General features: G+C 39.3%; 2 protein-coding genes across 2 annotated transcripts; one reads left to right on the forward strand and one right to left on the reverse strand.

Annotated features, from left to right (window-relative positions):
* The first annotated feature begins 10,268 nt into the window (after positions 1-10,268).
* Positions 10,269-15,649, forward strand: MED31 (mediator complex subunit 31). The gene is made up of 4 exons (XM_082776263.1): positions 10,269-10,738; positions 13,520-13,597; positions 14,260-14,356; positions 15,137-15,649. The coding sequence occupies exons 1-4, from the start codon at positions 10,729-10,731 to the stop codon at positions 15,327-15,329; spliced, it is 378 nt and encodes a 125-aa protein (XP_082632389.1). The 5' UTR covers positions 10,269-10,728; the 3' UTR covers positions 15,330-15,649.
* Positions 15,650-16,357: 708 nt separating this feature from the next.
* TXNDC17 (thioredoxin domain containing 17) lies at positions 16,358-18,910 on the reverse strand. The gene is made up of 4 exons (XM_082776264.1): positions 18,718-18,910; positions 17,740-17,821; positions 17,357-17,432; positions 16,358-16,663 (listed from the first exon to the last, which is right to left on the reverse strand). Exons 1-4 carry the CDS (start codon positions 18,857-18,859, stop codon positions 16,595-16,597), a joined length of 369 nt encoding a protein of 122 aa, XP_082632390.1. The 5' UTR covers positions 18,860-18,910; the 3' UTR covers positions 16,358-16,594.
* Between the last annotated feature and the right edge of the window lie 6 nt (positions 18,911-18,916).

Genomic DNA, 18,916 nt, shown 5'->3' on the forward strand with positions numbered 1-18,916 from the left:
AAGCTATCTTGTTCATTTCAGAGTAATAGATTATAGGAATCTAACAAACACAACTTGCTTTTAAGAAACAGTCTTGTACATAGTCTCCAGTATAATAGGCACAAACAGACTTTTCTTCAGCATCAAGCATGCATGTCGTCCTGTTCCTGTGTGCTGAGTAAATAAGTGTATTATTTACACTGGGTAATGCAAGGACAATTGCTTTGTTACTGGAGCTAGGTTACATCCCTTTACAGCACTACAGGATAAGTATCATTAGAGATACTCATCTTGTATGGCATTATTTTTCTTCTCATCAAAGTGTTTTAGTTTTATATATAAATGGTCTTTAGGCTGTAGCGTAAAGGAATCCCTTTTTCCTCCACTTTGAAACTATGATTCTATGATTCTGTGAAAACATGTACCACCAAAGCCAACAGAGAACACAGCAGGATCCTTATCATGGTCTTTGTTAGGACAGGTTACTCAGCCATGTTGAACAAGCAAATAATCCCTGTTTTATTGTATGTGAGCAGAGCACGACTTTTAGTTGCTAATGCCTATGTCAGCTGTCCAGCTAGCATAACAGCTGCCTGAAAGGAACAAAGTTAATGCATTCCTATTTTCTGTTCATTCCGTAGAAGGTCCTTGATTTTTCCTTTCTTCTCTCAGGTTACTACGTTGCTAATACTGTCTCTGCAAATTTTGGAACTGACATGATGAATATCTCAAACCTGCAGAATTACAATATGGCTGATAAAGGGTTTGTTCTTGACTGCCATCACACAGCACATATAGGACAATCAAGTGATCAAAAGCAGCCAGCATGGGTTTATGAAGGGCAAGTCCTGCCTGAATAAAGTCCTGCCTGATCTCCTTCTACAACAAGATGAGGGAAAAGCTGTGTGTGTTGTTTACCTTGATTTTAGTAGAGCATTTAACGCTGTCTCCCACAGTATTCTTCTGGAGACACTGGCTGCCGATGGCTTGGACAAGTATAGAACCAGGTGGACGGACAAGCTCTGAGTCGTAGTGAATGGAGTTTGATTCTGTTGGTGGCTGATCACCAGTTCCATCCCCAGGGGTTCAGTGTTAGGGACAGCTTTGTTTAACATTTTTATCAGTGATTTGGATGAGGGTATCAAGTGCAACCTCAGTAAGTTTGTGGATGATATTGAGTTAAGTGGGACAGTTGACCTGTTTCAGAGTAGGAAGGGTTTCCAGAAGGATCTGGGTAGGCTGGATTGATGGACAGAGTCCAATCATGTGCCACTGAACAAAGGCAAGCGCCAGGTCCTGTATTTAGGTCATAGCAACCCCATGCAGCTGTATAGGCTTGGGGAAGAGTTACTGGAAAGCTGCCCACAGAAAAAAAAAAAAAAAAAAAAAAAAAAAAAAAAAAAAAAGAGTGCTGTTTGATAGGTGAACATGAGCCAGCAGTGTGCCCAGGTGGCCAAGAAGACCAAGGGCATCCTGGCCTGCATCAAAAATAGTCTGGCCAGGATGAGACAAGTGATCATCCCCTTGTACATGTCACTGTTGAGACTGCACCTCAAATATTGTATTTGGTTTTGGGACCCTCACTACAAGAAGGATATTGAGTTGCTCGAGTGTGTGCATAGAAAAGCAGCAAAACTGGTGAAGAGACTAGAAAACAAAAGTTAGCGGTAACAGAGGAAACTGAGGTTCTTTACCATGGAGGAGAAGATGTTGAGGGGGACCGCATGTCTCTCTACAACTACCTTAAAGGAGGTTGCAGTGAGGAGGGTGTCAGTCTCTTTTCTCAGGTGACAAGTGATAGGATGTGAGGAAACAGTCTCAAATTACACCAGAGGAGATTTAAGCTGGACATTAGGAAGAATTTGTTCACTAAGAGAGTGTTGAAGTATTGGAATGGGCTGTGCAGGGAAGTGGTGGAGTCTCCATCTCTAGAGGTATTTAATAAATGTGTGAATGTGGCACTAAGAGACATGGTTTAGAGACGGGCCTTGGTCAGATTGCTTGTTAGATATAATGGTTTGAAGGTCTTTTCCAACCCAGATGATTCTATGATTTTATGATCACGTATTCCTTGCACATGTTATATCTATATCTACATCCACTTTCAGCATTCCCTATGTGATTTTGAAGTCACCAAGCTAAAAATAGCATTCAGACAGAAATAGAGTCAAATTTACTATGGATGCAAATCAAGTGACTTGAATCTAGTGACAGACTGTTTTCACACTGTTTTTCCAATGTGGGTGAATAAACATATGACTTTCTGACAGTGCTCTGTCTGTTTCTCAGTGAGGTCCCCAGCACTTCTGTGCATTTGAGCACAATCCCATCAATGCACTAATGGGTTTGGGCAATTAAGGCCAACTGCTTTTCTGTCGCCAGCAAGTTGTGTGTGCCAGACTTTGTTTATATATGTGTGTGTGCGTGTGTGTGTATATATGCATTTTATATGCATGTATATATGCATGTATGTTACACACATAAAGAAACAGCAGAAAGAAGTTGTTCACATTTTTTCATGTGAGTCTAGACTGCTGTAGGATTACTTAAGAGTGTGTAAATGAGTCAGGAAAACTGTGGAAAGACTTGTGTAAGTATGTGTGTTAAAGAGAGACAGTGTAAGTATAAAGCAAGAAGCCAGAGACTGGTTTATTAAAGCTTCTTTTTGGACTCTATTCAAACTTCAACCAAGTTGTTTAACTTTTCTCTTTCAGTTTTAAATGTTGTATTTAATGCTTATCAACCTATAACCCTGGTTAGAAATATATCCTGCTAATTCACACATGAAAACAAAGATTAAGTGATTTGCCTAACTAATGAGCAAGTTATGTTGCTGAAGGCTCTGATTTCAGTCAAATTATATGAAATTTGCTGTGATTCTTGAAGCTCTAACTCTTTCAGTCATGTGGGAATCCTAGCTTTTGTTGGAAACTGTGACAGAATGGGAGAAATGCCTTTGGATATTGATTCTAACTCAAAATAAATGAAAACGAGTAACAGAAACTCACTGTTTCAGTTTTAAATTACTTAGTTTTAAATGCAGACTTGCAATTTTGAGGGTTTGGCTTGTGAATTTGAGCAATGATTTGCAGTGTACAGCAAAACTGAGCCCATGCTGACAAAGTGGTATTTCTTATCCATTATGACAGTTGGTCCCCGCCTTTCCCCTTGTTGTTAAATCTTTGTTGTTAAATGTTGTTAAGTTCCTTTTGTTATATTTGCACTTGAATGTAAGCCTAATAAAAAATAAATTATATTTATCAACAGACAATTCTTTACAGTAGATTTTTCTCAACTGCTTGGTTAACCAGTGGCTTAGCATTCCAGTGTAGTAACTGTCAACTCAATATACTGAAAACAATTTTCTTATTCATCCTGTGCTTTTGCATTACTAGTCAATACTTGTAACTTTTTACAAGGAAGGAAAACATGCTTCTTCTGAAGGCAAATTCTAAGGAATTCTAGTGTCTTAAATGGAATAGGGGCAACTGCAGCACAAGCCATGTGGAGGCACAGAGTAAAAGGTAGGCATAGCATGCTGCTCAGAGGTGATTAAGGACTGCTTAACAAGATGTTAGCTTTTTAGAAAATAAGTTGATTATAATGAAGGTATTTTTGCTAATTTCGTTGGTTTCTTTTTTTTTTTTTTTTTTTTTTTTTTTCTGCAGCACTACATCAATAGTTGCCTATTAGTTGTGGTGTAAATGTTGATTATAGGTTCTGGTCACAAGGAAGAGACCATTTCTTAAGTAAGAAAAAATGTTTTATCTTTCCCATGTTTATTTCACTACTTTATTTACCCACATGAAATTACTCACTGGCCTGATTTGGCACAGAGCTTTTCAATGAGTTTTCAGAAACCATTCCAGGTCAGAATATGCACCTCATAAAATATTTTTACAGGCAAACCATACACTTGACAGAACTGAGTGTACGGGATACTAAAACAACATACATGTGTGAACTAATCTTCGTGAACAATAATATAGGTTGGGTCTTTGCAAATATTTTAGCAGGCTGGTTGAATATCAAATTTTCCATCAGAAAAAAAGTTAACAAAAATTTTCAATTAAGCAATGATTATTTCTGGAGCAAGTATCTATTTTTCTTCAATGGTTTGTCTTGGTTACACAGTCAAAAATAGAATTTCTATCAAGGTGGGAGAGAGAAAAATAAGGAAAAAAAAAAAAAAAAGATAAAAAATAAGGAAAAAAGGACCCAGAGAAAAAAATAAAAAGGCGGCAGCTACCCCATGATCAAAGTTAAGTCCATCACTGATCCCTACAATGGACCTGTAGAAACTTGTGCAATTATGCTGCCAGTGTGTATCTAATATTTCCAGGACCAACTGGCTGACTTCCATCCAGTCACCTGAATGGTGAGAGAGCCTTGGAATAATATGTATTTGGTGAGAAGAAAGGAACCTGGTTATGCCATAAGAAAAGTTGCATAGAAACTCCAGAAGAGAATGTTTATTACAGAGAAATATTTAGAAAATTACTAGAAAATCTGCTTGTAGGAAACTGTCTTCCTTCGTTCTAGTACTCCCAGAATGACATTTCAAATAAAAATATTGCTATTTACTGTTCAAAAATTCTACTTTCCAGAGAAGATGCATAGGTGATACTGGTGCAAAGCAATTAGGAGAATTGCTGTGAAGAAATTGCATGGCTGGGGAGATGTTTCTAGAAAAGCAGAGGCTATGATACAGGACACTGAGGTATATTAGAGGGGAGTGTGTTTACTCTAGTGTTGGGGATAAGGAGGAGAAAAATGTAAGCAGTGTCCTGCAAGACTGCCAAGACATTCAGTTGGGTACAGTCAAAACATACATCTTCAGTGAAATACAGTGCACTTTGAGCATGTTTACCCTGCTGATGTCTAGTGTCATAGGATGTGCCTTATGGAACACTGGTGCTTAAGGCCAAATTCTGCTTGTGCTAAGAGTGTCTTCTCCTTTTTTGTCTTGCTTGGTTGAATGCTCACACTGCAACAACACAGCATCTCCCCATAATAACACAATAATTGTTTACCTGGTTAAAGACTGAAAACAGCAGCATTGAAGACATTCAGACAAATGATGGCTAAGTTACATGGATTGAAAAGAGTGAGTCTAGATCCCAGATGAACACACATTCAATCTGTTTACCTTCTTTCCTTTTTTAAAACTACCCCTTGTTGAGAGAGGGATAAAGTTGATTAATTAAATGATATAGAATGAGAACCATTGGGATGGATTCTCTTTCTGACACCACCAGTGCTTCATCTCCATAAAAGCACTGAAATCAGTGGAGATGCTCTTCTCAACTAGAGTGTGAAAATAATACTTGTATTTTCTGTTCTGTTTGGAAAGGTGTTCATGAAAGGAAAGTGTCTTAGTACAAGACTAGCATCCTGGCACAATAACCTAGATTTCTTAATCTTCTCTTGAATTTCCAAAGCAAATCTTATAGTTGGGGTGACCGAAAGCACATTTAAGAAAATGAAAAGTGAAAAGTATTATACTGATCTCAAGAGACAGCAAAATTAATCTAGGATCTGATCCTGAGACTTTTTTCTTTTTTTTTCTTTTTCTTTTTTCTTTTTTTTTTAGTGGTTAAACTGGAAGATCAGACAGCTCAGCAATTATTATGGTGAGAGGTAGCTTAACATTTCTTATTTATAGTGTATATAAAGTGGCCTGTGAAAAGGCTCAAAGTATGGCAATTACTCAAAATATTTTAATTAAGATATTAACTCTGCAATACAACAAGAAAAAAAAATGAATATAACACAAGGAACATGTCAAAGTGTGCTCTACACTGTTGTGTAATTATTCAATAAGTTCTAGGTTTTTTCAAGTTACTTAAGTTTACATGTTAGACATAAAATTCAAACATTCTAGTGTAGACCTGACATATGGAGGTTAAGAGACTTGTCTACATAAGGTATATTTAGATTTGCCTCCTAAGGAGTTCAGCACTTCTGTTTGCCTGAATGCTATATAATCTTAACTATATGCATTGACAGACTGGCTAGCATGCAACTAAAGAGAGGGTTTATATTTTACCAAATATTTATGTAAGCATCCATGAAACTAGAACTATTTGTGCACCACCTTTGCAATGACCAAGAATTAAAGTTATTTTTATCATGGGTGGGTGAGCTTGTGGGTGAGTTTATACGGGATATTTAAAGTTTTACTTGCCGGCAGGAAGGACTCTCACTAATCATAACATCTTCATTACCAGGGGCCTTGCAATTCTAGCACTCTCTTCTTCAGCTGTATAAGTAAGTGCAGTGATATTTCAAGTACATTTATATGTTCCTGTACAAGACTAGTAAAATCTAATTTTCCTGATTCTCTTAAGTCAGGCAATCAATGTGGTGATAAGATAAAAAAAAAAAAAATCTTGTTTTTTATATTTAGCCCCAATGATTTCACTAACATGACTCATTTTTATCAAAATGTTAATACTCATGGTTATTAGCATTATGGACTTGGTGGCAGACATAAATGTGTCATGGAATTAAAGAGCCTACTCTCTGGAATAAGAGACTGACAGGCTAATAATATTGAACAACAGAAATGCTTCTCCTAATAACACTCCAACTCAATACTGCATGTTTTTTAGCATTTGTTCTAAGCATCCTTTAAAGTTTAAATAAAGCCCATTGGCTCACTTCAAAGTTCTTTCTTTAAAGCACCTTTAAAAATGTCTTAAAGTGACAAGCAATACCTTAGTGAAGATACTCCTTCCAGAATGTTACTCTAAAGTTCAAAGCATATTGATCCTGGCAAAGGACTGACCTCATACTCAGCTGTGTTCTCAGTGTCCTAAGAATAGAAGACTGACATATTTTTAACCAACTTATTAAAGAAAAGTATAAAATGCTTTGTGACCTTTTGACATTTAATCTTAAATTTGTCTTCACTTCCTAATGGTTACCTAAACCTGGAAGAGTATTGTAGTCACATGAGTACATGTTGCACGGTCTGTAAGCCACAGACTTTTAAGTCTTTACACTCCTTCACAAAATTTTCTGCTCCACTGAATGGTGTTTAATAGTCTTCAGATGAAGATTGCTCTACCATAATTACCATAGGTTGGCTTTTGAAATGCATGTTACCTGCCAGTTTCTTGAACTAAAAAAAAAAAAAAACAAAACAAAACAAAAAAAAAAACTTAATTGAACAGTTAAGCCTTTAATTAAATATGTTCTGACAGTTGTTTCAGTCAGTGATAACTATGATCTTGCTTCTATTCAATTACAATTATAACATTGGAGTAAAAAAATTGCAGACTCTCTACTGGCTTGTTATATTTATAACATAATGCATACTCTGTTCTCTGTTATTTAACCATATTTGTAGCAGATTACTCTCCAGTCTGAAAAATTCTGTCTTGCATTCTATGGGTAAAATCCTTTAAGATGTCATTACCCATGTCAATATAAGTGCATCCTATACTGAAATAGATGGGTAAATGAGAGCATATCTCTTGGGGTCCAAGCGTTGTGTATAAAGTACTTACTGTTTAACAAGATCACTGTTATCAATTATGAAGCCTTGCCGAATCTTTTCTTTCTCATGGAAACGCATTGTACTTTGATGTCATAGGTAAACTCTTAGCAATGTTTCACTTCCCTCATTTCCACCTTCAGGAGCTAACAGCACTTCAGAGAAGACTCTATTTTCTCCTGTGTGTAATGGAGTCTTGGTGTCTTCACATCCCAGAAATAGTTTCATTTAATGACTGTGTCTCTCTGCCAATTCCAGTGATGCTATATTGTACTTGACATCATAAACCATATTGTTTTCTAAACAGCACTACTGTTAATTCAGTACTAATCAACATGATTAAAAAGGCCAGAACCTAGCCTGTAGCTTCTAATACTCTCTGAAACCCATGAGTGCAAAATTGGAGTTTAAATCAGTGGAAGGTGTATCCAGCTAAAAACTGTCATTAACCAAAAGTTTGGAAGTTTGACTAAGCTAATATTTAAAAGCATAAATAAACCTAACTTTTCCTAGAGAAAGTTCTTGTTTTTTATAGCATGACCCTGACTTTCAATTTTGTTCCTAGTTTTGATGGCCAAGAATTGAGTTGTTTGACTTAACTCTCTGGCAAACCTACATAGTAATTTATTTCCTGTGACCAAGCCTTTCTTAGGATTCTCTCCTCAGAAGTCAGTTTTGGGAGAGAAATTGCATTCCAGAATAGCAGTGCAGATGCATGGGATCTGTTTGATCTCTGCTTTTAGCCCAAAGTATGTGTTTACTGGGGAGTGACTTGTTACATTTTGTTATAGTAATGGTAGTATTCCATAACCACTAAAACCTTGGATTTTTTGTTTTTTGGTTTCTCTCCTTTTTAAAAACAAAACAAAACAAAACAAAACAAAACAAAAAAACTATTTTATTAGGAAAAGCTATGAATAAATCCTGTTTAGATTGTTTTGTAACCCAATTTCCAGGGAGAAAAAAACAACACAGTGCATAGGAAGAGATGGCAATATAGAAAAATCACTAAGTCACTAAGTAAGACACTAAAAATAGTTTAAAAATTAAAATAGCAAATCACTTGCATTAAAAAAATAAATAAATAAAAATCAGTCAGGTTTCAAGTAAGTCTGTATACAGTGTACTCTTACACAAGTGCCTAATCATACAATTGTAGTAGCAATGAACCTAAGCTAACCTGACAGTGTTAAACCATAGGGGCTTTTGTTATAAAAAAAAAAAAAACTTCTAAAAAGTTGGATGTAAGCCCAGGCAAAACTGCAACCTCTAGAATAAATTTACAACCTGAAAGCTGGACTCCTTTCCAGGGTGCTGATGCAACAGTGCAGTTCTGCTTTGCACTCTTGGAGTGTTTGTTTATTAACTGGTTTCACTCTGATACAACTTTTTAATGAATGAGGAATTAACTGCAGAGGTTGTCTGAAACCTACCTGGCTCATTGTAAAGTTGCTACAAAACAAACATACAAAAAAAGTCCAGGCTCCAACTTCTGTCCAATATGCAGAGAGAAAGAACACAAAAATAAAAATCAAAATGTAGTTCAATATTTTAGGTTTGAGTCTCTCCATTTTCTTCAGCTTTGGAAACATTCATCAACGGCTTGCCTAGTGCAAAGTTAAAACGAATGTTTTGCAAATCCAAACACAGTCCTCTTCTTTTACCCTTCCCAGCTTTTACCCTACAACTATCTGGAGGAAGGAAGGGAAAGAAAATAAATGACTGGAACATTGGTAACACAGGTAAATAGAATGAAAAATCCTAGCATTGAGTTTTAAGGCATACTGCTTTCTAGACAAAGGTTCTGTCTAGAGACAGGCTCTGCTATGGTTGGACTTGGGGGAGGCTCTAACATAAACTGAACTAGCATCTCAGGCATTACAGAACCTCCACAGAAAGAAGCCACAGGAAACCAGATTGTGTAAGTTCTCTTGTTCATGGGTTTATATGGTATATTTTCATTTCTATTGGAGCATCCTAACTTTAATAAAGCATTTTAAAATGTTTTTATAGAATTCCATCTTAAAATACTTTGTTCGGTTAGGTAAGTATTAACCTTTTAATGTAGATTGTAGAAATCAGAATGGCAAATCATTTCCACTTGGTTTTAAGTACAGAGAACTTGCTTTATATCATAAACACCAAACTACTTACTGAAATTGGTAGTTCTGTCTTTTTCTTTAACCAGCTTTGCAATGTCTCAATCCAAACTGATTCCACATTTGGAAAAGACTTCTACACCATAATTTTTGAAGTATCTGTTATATTTAATCTACAGATCTTCTTTGGAAATTCTGTTGCTATTGCTTTGGGTGCAGTACAGAAGTATAAGGAATACACTCTTAAAATATCCTCCTCACCTGTCTATATGTTGACCATGGCTGGTTTATTTTTATCTGGTTAACATTAATAAAATGTTAACCTCTCCAGCCATATTGCTGCTAGAAGGAATACTCTCTTTTGATTAGGAAAAAAATATATAAGGCTTAGACACCAGGATGATACATAACTTCATGCCTACACTGGTTTACATTCAAACTAGCAGTTTATACGTGACTTTTTTTCCACGGGGTAGAAGCTTGCAGATTTTTTTTGCGACTGCTACCTGAAGGTGGCAGCAAAGTTTTCAGAGGTCCGTTTGTTCTGCTGGCAAAGTTTGCAGAGTGAAATGATTGCTATGAAACTGAATTTCGGTTATTTGAAAAATACACCAGACTTTGTACTTTGACGTATTCCTCATACGTTTGAGGACTACAAATGACAAGTATCACAGGGGGAGCTCTTTTTTGCCACCGGAGAGCTGCGCGGCACGAGTCGAGCGCAGCCTCAGCCAGGCCCGTCCTGCCCGCTCCCTCGCTCCCTGCCGACGAGGCCGTTTCCTGCGTTCGGTGCCCAAGCACCAACCCTGCGGTTCTCCGGGGAGGGAGTTGCCGCGAAGGCCGTGCGGCCGGAAGCGGGCTCCCCCCGCAGCAACCCGAGCGTCTCCGCCGGGCGGGCCGGGCTCGCCGTGCCGCTGCCTCGGGGCCGGGCGCCGCGCTGGCGCGGTCCCTCCCGCTAACGGGCGGCGGCGGAGCGCGTTCCCGTAGGCCTCGGGGCCGGGCCCTGCGGGCAGCCGCGCCGCCCAGCCCGTTGCCAGGCAACCGTCGCCACCTTCCTAAGACGCCCCGGTGACCGGCCCCGCTGGGCTTCTGCCCGGAAGTGCCCGTCGCCATCTTGTGCCTCGGCGGGGCGGGGTCCGGGAGGCCGCCATGGAAGCAGGTGAGGGGCCACCACGGTGGGACGGCGCGGTCGGGGTCGGGCTGTGGGCCGGGGAGAGGCCTTCTGCGGTCCGGCCGCGCGGAGAGCTGCGGGCGTCTGTGGGGCTGTGCTCGGAGCTCTTCCTCGGAAGAGGGGGCCATGGGCGAAGTCGTGCCGCTCCCGCGGGGCTGCGCGGTTCTCTACTTGTGAGGCCGCCCCCGGCCTGCCCGGGTGCCGCCCTCCTGGCGCCTGGGGAGGCGTCTGTGGCCCTCGCCCTCTCGGACGCCGTGGGAAGGGATAGCCGTAGAACAAAAAAGCCCGCTACCCCAAAACTCTAGGATAGCTTTTGCGCCTTTTGCCACGGATGCCAGCCTCGACTTCATGTTTAACGTTTGTCCTTAATTCAGGAGTCTGAGCTGCGAGTCTGGGAGCTCAGGGCCTTCAGTTGAGCCCATCCTGTCCTTGGTCTTTATTTCTATAGAATGCGTTGGTTTTCACAGTTATGCGTGAGCCCTGGGCTAGTAGCTTTGCCTTGACAACATTTTAGAAAAATGAACGTGTGCTTAGATGCAGCTTTTCCAGGGGTATATATATCCAGGTATTACAGTCTGTTGGTGGTAGCAGCTGGGAATTGAAAGTAAGCCTCGCAGTCCTGTGGCTAAGTGATCTCTAGTGATAACAACAGGCATCTGAGAACTGAGCTGTCTTCCGTCAGTAAGGGTTTGCTATGTGTTCATTATTGTTAAGACTTAAGCATTCTACGTACTTTTTTTCCCCTATGTTCTTAACTTGCATTGCACAGCTCTTGAATTCTCCGTTCAAGTTATTTTTTAAGGACATAGCCGTTTCTCTGTAGCGTGGAAATGCTCAGTGGTACAGGATGGAGTGATCAGAGAGTTGTCATGAAAATACTATGTCAAGTAGGATTTATCAAATTACTATCACAGAATTTTTATAAGTATTACATAAATAATTATACCTACTTTAACATTTCAAAGTATTTTATTTAGCCCTGGTTGATGCCAAAGAAATTAAAAGAACTTCAGTCAGTGTGGGCCGTTTTAAACAGATTAAAATCTGACTGTTTAGTAGTTTGTAAAAGATTGTTTTATATGCATAATCACAACATACAGGGATTTTTTTCGTATCAGGATTCTCTGAAGCATGTATTCTCAATGAAATATTTCATAGCTTTTAAAATGAGTACAAACATAGGTGATATGGTGAAAATAGGCAAGAATAAATCTGTAATAACCAACCTGGATCAAATAATAGTTTATACTAATAACAGTGCAGTGACACTCAAAAAGAGACACTTTTTAAAATGAAGATACTTTGGTGAAGTGATTCTAAAAATAAGAAAGTTGATTCCTCATTGCTCTTTTTCTGTATGCTAAGCCCTGCCACACATTGTCATGGGTGTAAATGGAGAAATTACATGGAATTCTTATGATCATTGCTAAGCAGGTGAAAACTGGCACTACTGAGCTTTGATGTGGTATCAGGTTCAAGTGAGTCTGTTCCTCCACATTTCATCTCCCAGGAAGGGACTATTTGGCAGAATTGCAGAATAAATAACGTTCAAAGGATCTTCTGGAGATCACGTAGGCTACTGCATGCCTCAAAGTAGGATCAGGTAGAGCAGATTGCTCGGGGTCTTGTCTAGTCAGGTCTTCAGTGTCTCCAGGGATGAAGACTCCACAGCTTTTCTGGGCAACATACTCCTTTATGGATTTAAAAAAAATAAAAATCTTTACTTTAAAAGGATTTCCCTATATTTCAGTTTGTAGCCATTGCCTCGTCTTTTCCCTGGGCACTACTGAGAAGAGTTTGATTTTGTCTTCTTCATTCTCTTATGTCACGTATTTATACGCATTTGTAAGATTCTCCTGAGTCTTTTGTTCCCAAAACTGAACAGTCACAGCTGTCTTTGTCTCCTTGTACCTTAGATGCTGTAATCCTTTATTTTTGTGTTGGTTTGTTGGGCTTACTTCTGTATATCCATATCTTCCTTGTCCTGGGGAGCCCCACAATTGGATGCAGCACTCCAGATAGGGTTTCACTGGTGCTAATTAGAGGGTAGGGATCGCCACCCTTTATCTGCTAGCAATGCTTTTTCTAATGCAGCTCAGGATGCTGTTGAGCTTCTTTGCCACAAAGGTATGTTGCAGGTCATGTTTGACTTTGTCTGCCATGACTTCTAGGTCCTTCTCTACAAAACTTTTCCAGAAGGTTGGCCCCTCAGCCTGTACTGTCGCATGGGGTTATTCCTCCCTACGTACAGGTCTATGTATTTCTCTTGGCTGAACTTCATCAAAATTCCTGTGAGGTCACACTGAATGGTAGTGCAATCTTCTGGTGCTTCAGTTACTTCTCTCAATATTGTCATATGCAATCTTGCTGAATGTGCAGTCTGTTGCATTGTTATGTCCGACTAGGATTTTGGTGGGCCACTTGCTGTTCTCTCTTCTTAACCTTCCTAAATTTTCTCCGCACAAATAAACCAGGTTCTTTGCTTTTACCTTTTCCTTCACTAAACAAAGGGTCAGCGGGCATTCCTCCATTCTTTACATTTTGTCTGTTTAAAAAAACAAAACACACCCACGTATTTATTAATGCAGGCCCAACACTGATTCATCCATGGAAAAGGCTTTGCCAAATGAGTTCATATTTATTATGGGGAGTTACTGTTTCATCTCCTGTTTAAACGTGTTATTCCTATTTGTATGACTCAAATTGAGAAATCGACTTTCGAGTCTATTACGTGGGTCCAGTTCTTACTGTTTCTCTCCTATATGTCAGATGATACAGGAAATCGACTGCGGTTCCAGCTGGAGTTGGAATTTGTTCAATGTCTGGCAAATCCCAATTATCTCAACTGTAAGTACTTAAATGTCAGGATCCTGAGGAATTAATATTATTTAATGGTGTTTATTATAACTGGTAATGCTAAGCAGTGACCAAAAGGTTAAACAAAGAAAAGTGAATAGATCCTTTTTGAGGATAAAGATAGTCTTTAAATAATTTCATATACCCAAATTTCTAATGGCAGAAGGAGGAAGCCTTTAAAATGCAAAATGTTTGTGTTATTGAAATAAAATGCATTTATCTAGTGCAGAAGAGAGTAAGTCCAAGTGAAAATAATGATAATTTCCAGCTAACACTATTAGATTATCTGAAACCAGAATTTAACTAATGCTAATAATAGTTTCAGGCACTAAGCTTAATACCTCTGATTTTCACTGTCTGTTTTGATGCTAGTCAAAAATTCCTGTTTTAAACAGCTGTTCACATCCTTGTTGCTGTATGAATGGAACATTGTAAGGGAAATGAGATTAGCTTATTATACCTATAATGCTGACATAAAATATATTATACCCTTTATATTTATTTTGTCTTGAGTTGCAAAAAATTGTTTGGAATTATAAATTTGTTACACAAGTGTCTCCTCTGTATAGTTTTGTGAATACATATTCTTCAAATTTGGCAGATTTTTTCATACTTCTATAACTGACAACTCCTTGTTTGTCATTTTATTTCAGTTCTTGCACAAAGGGGCTACTTCAAAGATAAAGCTTTTGTAAATTATCTTAAATATTTACTATACTGGAAAGAACCTGAATATGCAAAATACCTGAAGTAAGTATTAAAATCACTTAGGTTTCTGCATTTCAATGATTTGATAATTACCTTCTATTATGCACTGTGTGACAGCATCTCAAAATTTGATTTTTCCCTGCATCCAAAACCTGCACTGTATTTATGCGTAACATAAATTTTCCTGTTTCCAATAACCCGGATCTAACAGGAATAGACAAAATTACAGAACTTGTTGTTTGTAAGTTGTGCATAGAATCTATGTTTTGCAGCCTTTATCTCTACCTTAAATATGCTTAAAATAAAAATGTTTAGCATTATGTTTTAGCATATGCTTAAAATAAACTGTTTAGCATTATGGGACAAAACTACTTCATTCTAACAGTTAGTGGGCTAAACTGATTTTTGCCTTGTTGATGCCTATACGAAGTAAAGGATGATAGTGCATTTTTTTTTGTTAGTATTGAAACTCTTCACACTTTGGAAAAATAGTTTTCGTCTGTGTGTTTTAAATGAGCCCTGGAAACAGACATTCTAGTTAATGTGTGTGTTTTAATGAAATCCAACCATTAGAAAAGTTAGTCTGGGCAAGTACGTATATGTGCTTGTAACAGTCCTTGTTTCCTAGCCTAATAGTGAAGGTATTAAGTTGCAGTGCATAGAACATGGACAGTCTTAAGAGGTTTGATACTTAAGTAAAACACTAAATAAATAAAAGTAAGATATTGAACTCAAGATTTACTGGAGACTCCAGTTTTAGTATCACTTGTAAAAACTTGTATTAAAGTATTCATGTTTTTTTTTTTTTTTTTTTTAATCCAGGTATCCTCAGTGTTTGCATATGTTAGAGCTACTCCAATATGAACACTTCCGCAAAGAACTGGTAAATGCTCAGTGTGCTAAGTTTATTGATGAGCAACAGATTCTTCACTGGCAACACTATTCACGGAAGAGAATGCGCCTCCAGCAGGCACTGGCAGAGCAGCAGCAACAAAACAATACCTCTGTAAAATGAAAAATGCTTGGAAGAGTGATGATAAGGTGTACTCCAAGTATTTACAACAGAGGAATGAACTGTTTTGTAGGTTTGGCTCTGTGTGTACATATCATAACATATATGTGTCATAACAAAAAATGTAGTTCAACAGTCTCCTTAGTAGGCATGTTCCCTGCAGAACAATGTGTCTTGAAGTTTGGCTAAGAGCTCCCTCATGTACCCCTTTCTACAACTGCAGAATGAGCAAATTTGAAGTAATTGTGATTGCTGCACAAAACTTAACTTGTGGATTTTTGCCTTGAAACAGAGATTAGTTACTATTTGTTATTTCTGTTTACCTGGTAATCATTGTTTCTGGGGTTCTTGGAGGGCTTTCCTGGCAGTAGTTTTTAGAGACCAATATTGAAGTGTGAAGAAACGAGCTGCAAGATTAAGAGCAGAGATAAGTAATAAACTTTGTGAATACCCAAAAAGGAAATAGAGGAATAGATGCAGCTACAGCCTAAAGTCAGCTTGCTTTAATCTTGGTTTTCTTCCAGTGAAATACAGGATGCTCTTAGACTTTTTTCTACAGTATGTGTACTGAAAACAGTTTGTGTTACAAGAAAGGTGTAAATGCACAGAGAAACATTTGTCACTTATTCTTGTACAAGTTTCTTTTGTAAGAATACAGATTGTGGCAGATGCCAGGGGTTTAATTTTCATGATTTAGATTGTGTTCATGCTGTATTCATGTTATATTTCATGTTGATGTAGGAGGAGGTACTGTGACGTGATCAGAACCAGACTGGTAGCCTTTAGCTTAGGCTGAACAGGTAAACTATTAAACATCTTTAGTATTGAAAATTTACCATAACAGCTTCAGTAGCTGCATGAAATCAGATTTAGGAAGGAAAACACATTTTTTTTGTTTCTCCTGCACCGTCCCCCCTACTCCCACACACACTTACTCACTATTAAAAGTATAACTTTTTAAGTCTCACTCTTCAGTAAATGTAGGCTGTTCTTTTGGTTTATAACATGACTCAGCTCCTTTGAAAAGAGACTGCTTATAAATTCAAGTTTATTTCAACAAGATACATTTTTTTTTGTTGCAAGATTTTATTGGAAGATTTGAACTTAGAATATACTGACATTTACCTCAACTAATTGGAATTAATTAACCATGATCATTGCAGCGGGGGGGGGGGGGTGACAGGAGGGGACAACAGGTAAGGATTCCTTGAAAGGACAATGAAAATAATGAGATGAACATCTTCATAAATGATTGGCTAGTGGGGGATTTAGTCTTCAGTAAACAACATACGCACAAGCTCTGCTTTAAAACATTCTTCTTCAACCAGCTTCTGAGGCTGAAAAAGGAAGTTAAGATGTTTTAGGAGCAATTAAAAATCTGTTCTAGACTAGAGCTATTTGCACATAATACTAGCTGTACTATAGCAATTGTTTTTTGTTATGGCAAGTGTGAGTTGGGATGGAGGATAGAGTGAGCAATGATAATTGAAAAACACCTGAGGGGTTTCTGGTCTGGGAAGAGTCATTCCTGAGAAAGTAATTGTTAAGTTAAAGAATGTGTACAAGTTAATACTTGGTCTGACCTGTTTAATGCCCTCAACTATAAAGCACAGGAGTTTACGGGAGTGGGAGCTGTAGTGTATTTCAACGAAAAATACAGTATACGTGATCCTGTTCCACTCCCATAATTCAGCATTTAGATTTCTTAAAATTTGAGGAGCCATACATCAGGAAGCTAACACCACATTGCTAAGAACTTACCCTACCCCTAAATCACTATGTGCTAAGTGTATATGTTTTCTTTGTTACAGAGAATATTCTACAAAAAGCAGATTGGTTCTCTCTCAAGTAACTATTAGAGCTAGGAAGAGGCATGGATGGGAGCCGAAGAGATGTTCCTAACTGTCTGTTCCTTTAAAACGAGAGAGGGTATCAGAAAACATGGACAGGAAACTCATTTAGGGCCATAAGCCCCTGTCAGTTTTTTAGTTGGATGCATGTAGATCCATGCGATACAATATATCACTTACTGTTCCATATTTAAGTAGTGTAGGCACTCCTGTTAGTTTCAGATTCTTCCTGAATTCATTGTTAGGATCTTTCCAGCTGTTCAGGAAGATGGTAGTTAAACGCAACTTGTAAAAATGTGTTAAAAATGCAGTTTGAAATTAATCTGTTAAAATTACTTCAAAAGGATGATTTGAAGATCTTTACCTCCCACCTCCCCAGCTTCCTCTTTAGAACAAGCATGCAGATAGTTACACCCTTTATGGATGGTGTAGACCTCCACACTCACAAAAGGACAGTCAGTCATTAGTTTCAACAGGTTAATTAACCTCTAGTCAAGAAACAGCATGTAGTGGGTTTACATGGCAAGGTAATACCAGTTGTTGGCATTAAAACAGTTACTTACTAGGCTCTGTCTCCTACTAGGCAGTAGATGAACACAGACTCATCGGGCATGTTATGAAGTTCCCTCCTCACAACCGGTTCAGCTAGAGAGTAATTTTTAATTGTTTGTAGTTAATAGTGTGCTATAGAATCATATGGATCTAGTATAACCAGCAAGGTTGCTAATAAACACTTTGTTTCAGGCCAAGATCTGTATTTTGTTTCATCTGGTTATCCACCAGCTTTGCAGAACTTAGATGTTCAACAATAAAGGGAATGGTCTTTGCAAAAATGCCAATTTCAAGTTTAACAAGCTAGACAATTAATTAGTCTCTTCTCTGGATAAGAGCTCAGCAGAACAGCAGTAGGTGGTTGTCATATGTAATCTGGCATACATGATCCATAAAGTTCACTGTAATGCATTCTGAGAAGCTGCCTTCACGTTCTACTGCTAGGCACTGGTAAGTCATCTCTGCCTTTTGATATGTGAAGCAGAGGTGAATTAACTAATCGTAAGATTCACATCAAATGGTTTGCTAGGACAGATAAAAAGCTATCCTTCGTGCCAGCCTCTGCTCAACGGTGTATAACGTTACACAGTACTCCGTGGGAGGGCTGGCAAAACCGAGACAAGCACAGACAGCTTGTTTCTGAAGCAGCAGCTTTGGCCAGCTCCCAGTCGCATCGGCCTGCAGCGCCAGCTGGGTTCACCGCGGTGTTACCAGCAGCTAGAGCTGGGGACCCGAACCCCTCCCAGCTCCCTCGCGGAGGCAGGATGCGGACTCGGGGTGCCTGAACGTCCCCTACAGCTCCGCACGTGCACCCCGGGAAGGGCAGCCGGGGCCGCTTCACGCGATCCGCAGCGACCGCGACTGCCTGCGGGCAGCCGCGTCCCGGCCGCCACCGGCCCCGCGAGGGCCGAGGGGAGGAGGCCGCCCCCCTGCGCCACGCCCGCGCCACCACGGCTCCGGGGGACCTAGGGGTGCCCGCCCGGCCTCACCCGTCACGCAGTCCGGGCACCAGCTCTTGCCCTCGGCGTCTTTGTCGCCGCAGAAGAGCGCGAAGATGGGCCGGCCGTGGTAGCGCTGCGCTGTCTGCACAAACTCGCTGTACCCGCGCACCTGCTTCTCCTCCCAGCCCATGGCGCACGCAGGAGGCGGCAGCTGCAGGCGGCCGAGAACGGGACCCGCCCCGGACGC

The sequence above is a fragment of the Aythya marila genome (genome assembly GCF_965140915.1).
Source record: "Aythya marila genome assembly, chromosome: 20".
Classification (NCBI taxonomy): Eukaryota; Metazoa; Chordata; class Aves; order Anseriformes; family Anatidae; genus Aythya; species Aythya marila.